The following is a 5,000-nucleotide window of genomic DNA, read 5'->3' on the forward strand; positions in this document are numbered from 1 at the left end:
ATAAAAGAAATAAAATAAAAAAAATCTCTATATTTACACTCGTACTTAATTGCAAGACTGTCGTAATAATAATTGCCATCAATTATAATAATGTCAATATAACTTAAAAATATAAAAACACATTAATAATTATATTAATAATATTAAAAATTATATTAACATTTTTTATATCTCCAACAAAATTATTGTGAATATACTGTGAATATTTAATATATCAGCCAACTGTACTGCTTTCTAATGCAAGTGTACCTATTACTAGGGCTTATATTTATACAGCTTTACACAAGCATACACTATTCACATTTGAATGGTGAATATTTAACTAGTTTCTTTATAGTATTGTATTATATAATTTCATTATAGTATTAGTGAGTTATGGCAGAGGTGTGTGCCACCTGTACCAAATAATTCACAAAGGTCAAAGCTTATTTTTGAATTGAGGACAATTCCTGTGAACAACAAAGTGCACTCAAATATTATTTTAAATTAGACAAAAGCGGTAGAAATTTCCCTAAATGGTCTGTTTTGTATAGCGTTCAATCATTTACTCCAGGCAAAGACCAGCTAAAAATGACGTAGAGGTAATTTCTTCTTCAAGGTAGGTCCTGTCAGCAGTGAAACTAGGCCAGTTGTTCTGTCTCTGCTGGAGGTTTTCATCACAGGGCTTGGGGACACCCTTTACCTATGAAGCAATGCTTTATAGGGGCACAGCCTTGCCAAAACCCACTCATTTACCACGCTAGCTCTGCCAGCACATGTCTCATTCTCTATAAGCCTTTAGCTCCCATCTGACCTCCCATCCATCAACAAAAACCCGAGTGCATGCATTCACCAGGGGGAGGAATTACAGGTTATCTACTGTCAGACATGACATTTGAGCTGAACAGAAGAGTAGTCGACAGACTCGCTTTCTCACCAACCCTGGGTGCCACTGGCCTGTTGCTGTACTCAGCACAACGGCGCACTAAAAGCCCACATAGTGATTGGACTCATAGAAATGCAGGTCCCTTTAGTGTCAAGCACAGATGGATGTTTTATAGCACAAAGAGAGTTGTGAACCATTGTACTGCATGATGTAGTATGTGAACCCATACTACTATTTTGGAGGGAACCTCAGGGCGAAGAAAATGTGCTCTTTGTACATAAAGTTTTATGTACTCTGTACTTACACTATCATCAACAGTTTTTTTTTTTCAAGAAATTAATAATTTTATTTGGCAAGGACTCAATTTTATCAAAAGTGACAGAAATATTTTATAAAATTATGCCTTTACTATGTAAGAAGAAATTGTTACATTACATTTACTGTTTTACTGTTCTCCTGAACTTTGTTCATCAAAGAATCTGAGTAATGGCTGCTGAAAATTCAGCTTTGCCATCTCAGGAAATAATTACATTTTAAAGTATATTAAAACAGAAAACTTACAATTTTAAATTGTAATAATATTTTAAATTTTCTTTTTTTTTTTAAATTATTGTGAATATATTGTATGAATACATTTAAAAAAATTATTTTAAACTATTTAGTAAATAGTATAAATCATATATGAATTTACATTTCAAATTGTTTAGTAAATATTATAATTCATATATGAAATACAACTCATTCAATAATATATTTCCATATAAAATTTAGTGGCATTAAATACTATAAATAAAGATAAACATCACATAAAAATAAATAAAAATTATTATAAATAGGAGAGGGAACTACTGATTGAAAGTTCAATCACATTATTATTCATTTTGAACTTAGCTGATGTTTAATACTGGGTCTTGACTTCTCTATGCCCCTGGCACTCACCCTGGTCTTCTCTTCCAGTCTGGTCATCATGACGATGGTACTGGCTCTCTGCTCCCAAACCATCCTCCAGAAGTCGCTCAGAGTCTCAGGCAGAGGGCCCTGCGTGGCAATGTAGGCATTCTGCTTACGGTAGCCGTCAGTGTAGTTGGCATTGATGTAATCGCTGCCTGGAACACCTATAGAGAAAGACAACAATTCACTGGTGGCCCACTTAACCAGTATTTGTGCTAACTGCATGTTTCCTCTAAACATACACACATCTGTCGCCATAATGAAATGTTAAAGGTCAACACATTTGTTTGACTTTTACCGTCCACGGGGGTGAGAACAACTCTCGAGTGGTCGTAAGCAATAACGTTGGCATAACGGTTCTTTGGCTTGTTGACCTCTAAGTTGGAGTTCTCCCATGTGAACTGCTGGCCTGGATCAATGGACTGCAGGGGAAAGATGAGAGGACAAAAAGAAGGAGGGGAGAGGGAGAGGGAGAGAGAGAGAGAGAGAGAGAAATCTGTTCAGTCTTTTGAGGCACCTTGTTTGAAGCTTGATACCACAGAGTGCCGCAGAGGTAAATTTGAACTAGCATCACTTCAGCAAGAGAGGCCTTGTTTCTATAGTAACGCGACGTTTTGAATGGAGACCCGCAAAAACCAGAGCTGACTTTGCCACCAGGGGTTGTTTGAACTGATGGACTGGCAAAGCTCAAGAGTAATTTGGATCCCTTTGTGGGTATATTGCAGTTCTGTTCCCTTACTAGTGATCATCTGCCCTGTAATAATAGCAAGTTCATCTGCTGTATTATCACAGGCAACCAACAGATGGCTTAGTGCTCACTGACACCATAATTCAAACATGATCACTGTAAGGGGCTCCGATAATAGTACCACTGACTCAGTACGTCCATACCTGAGCTCATTGGGGCATATGGCTTTGATGCTAAAGATTACGTTGAAAGGAGCTCAGCCTCAGCCTGGACTAATGGATTACTGGTGTCCATGTGGACTTCATGCCTGTGCTTGATTTTGTGCCCGCTGACAGGAGCGAGGAGCGAAGAGCAATGGCTGAGGAATAGCAGACCCAACAGGGAGAGTGTGGTTTTATGCAGGGTTTTCCTCCAGATGTGTTCATCTGTCCTCTTTCTTTAGAGCATCCTGTCTGTCTCCATAAATCCACACTCTCCCTGTTGGGTCTGCTATTCCTCAGCCATTGCATTTATCAGTGACTGCTCGCATGAGGTGATGCCCTGAATGGGTAACAGACATTCCATGCAAGGCCTTTTTATTAGAGGTCAGTTGTCTGCAACGTACAAATGTTTGAGGAGTCATGCTCATGTTACAGCCATTATAATATATTATTATAGAGACATTATAAGGTTGCATGATTTGGGCTACAGAAGCATAATTTATGAAACCATCATTGTTAATGTTACAAACATTTAATAATAGTAATCAAACTGTATCTACAGATGGATATCTATGTTGATAACAACAAATAGATAAATAAATAAACTTAACACGTAAATTGTGGCCATTTTTTTATGGCACAGCAATTCATTGCTGTCACTGCACTTATCAGACTACTATTACTACTACTAACACGAGAATTTGGAAAAAAATTCTAATTATATCTAGACACTGATGTCTATGGTGGTAAAAACTAAAAATGAAATAAAATACATATATAAATTACCTTTATCAAGTAATTTGTGGCTGGTTGTTTTGATTGCACAATCATTCACTGCATTTTAGGAGGTTTAGAATTGAAAATAATGCGAATAATTGACTAAACTACTCGCACTGTCTCCCTCTTGTGTGTTTTTACATTACAAATTCACAAAATTGCAGCAATAACAGCACACAAACAAGGGACGCAGAAAATGTACAACTTGTGCATGAAAAAGTTAGAACAGAATTGGTATTAATAATAATACAGTTGATGTCCCTGTGGCTCCAATGAAGCATAGTGCTAGAAACACCAAGAAGTCATGTGTTGATACCCAGGGAGCACACATACTGATAAATATATGCCTGTACCTCAAGTCACAGGTCTCCTTGGCTCAAATGACACTGGGTCGTATCTGAGTATTGATCGACAACAATATGCAGCAGCCTGCTCGGCAAGTCAATAATGTCACGGGGTCTCTTGTTATTCAGCATTGATCTGCCTGTTCTGGACAAGGCTCTGGTTGACTCAATGTCCATCAGCCTCCACACCTTTCACCTGATATGGGATAATTTCAGCCTCCTTGGATCCTTTCAAACATATGTGCTTGTTTTTGACAACAAATGCCTTCTTAAGAGCCTCTGTAAACCACCATAAAACACTCTCTTCAAAACATAACTGGTTTTTAAATTTCCACATATGAAGTAATGCTCAAAAGTAAACAGCAACTCAGTGCAATATTAAAGGGGTCATATGACGTTGCTAAAAAGAACATTATGTTGTGTATTTGGTGTAATGCAATGTGTTTATGCGGTTTAAGGTTAAAAAAACACATTATTTTCCATATAATGTACATTATTGTTTCTCCTCTATGCCCCGCCTTTCTGAAACGCATCGATTTTTACAAAGCTCATCGTTCTAAAAAAGCGAGGTGTGCTCTGATTGGCCAGCTATCCAGTGCATTGTGATTGGCCGAATACCTCAAGCGTGTGACGGAAATGTTACGCCCCTTACCATACTGTGATGCCGTCTCCCAGCAGGACGAGACTCAGTCCAGCTGCTCTGCTCGTGCACATCCCATCATCGGTTCTCTTTTTGCAGTTCAGTCAATGTACTGTTAGAAGTAACTAAATAACTCGGGATATTGGTTTATTTCGCGTCAGAGGGAGTGTCAGGCACGTTTATAAACCGAATAACTTAAGTAATTTGTGGATTAGTGCGTACTGGAGACGCGAACCGTTTCAAACGATTCAGTTCGATTTGGTGAACTGATTCGACCGGTTCACTAAGAAGATCGTGTTAAATAGAACGATTCGTTCGCGATCCGGACATCACTAGACGAGACCAAACCAATAAAACCCATTACAATCGAGGCATTTTGTGCATCCAGTGGGGACATAATTATTGATTATAATGACTTATACTGCCTTTTTACACGTTGCGTATTGTGCTGCGTAAACATAAAACCATGTCTGCATTTGTGATCGGTGAAACAACAAACAACAAGCCTACTCTACACTGCTCAAAACTCGCATTT

General features: G+C 38.0%; 1 protein-coding gene across 1 annotated transcript in view; it reads right to left on the reverse strand.

Annotated features, from left to right (window-relative positions):
- Window positions 1-5,000, reverse strand: part of LOC107684933 (receptor-type tyrosine-protein phosphatase F-like) — a 102,027-nt gene that overhangs the window by 12,656 nt on the left and 84,371 nt on the right. The window contains exons 22-23 of the mRNA XM_016481319.1: window positions 2,115-2,238; window positions 1,805-1,980 (exon numbers count right to left, since the gene is read on the reverse strand). Coding sequence (XP_016336805.1) covers window positions 1,805-1,980; window positions 2,115-2,238 — 300 coding nt within the window. The remainder of the gene's footprint in view (window positions 1-1,804; window positions 1,981-2,114; window positions 2,239-5,000) is intronic.

The sequence above is a fragment of the Sinocyclocheilus anshuiensis genome, unplaced genomic scaffold (assembly GCF_001515605.1).
Source record: "Sinocyclocheilus anshuiensis isolate Anshui unplaced genomic scaffold, SAMN03320099.WGS_v1.1 scaffold673, whole genome shotgun sequence".
Classification (NCBI taxonomy): domain Eukaryota; kingdom Metazoa; phylum Chordata; class Actinopteri; order Cypriniformes; family Cyprinidae; genus Sinocyclocheilus; species Sinocyclocheilus anshuiensis.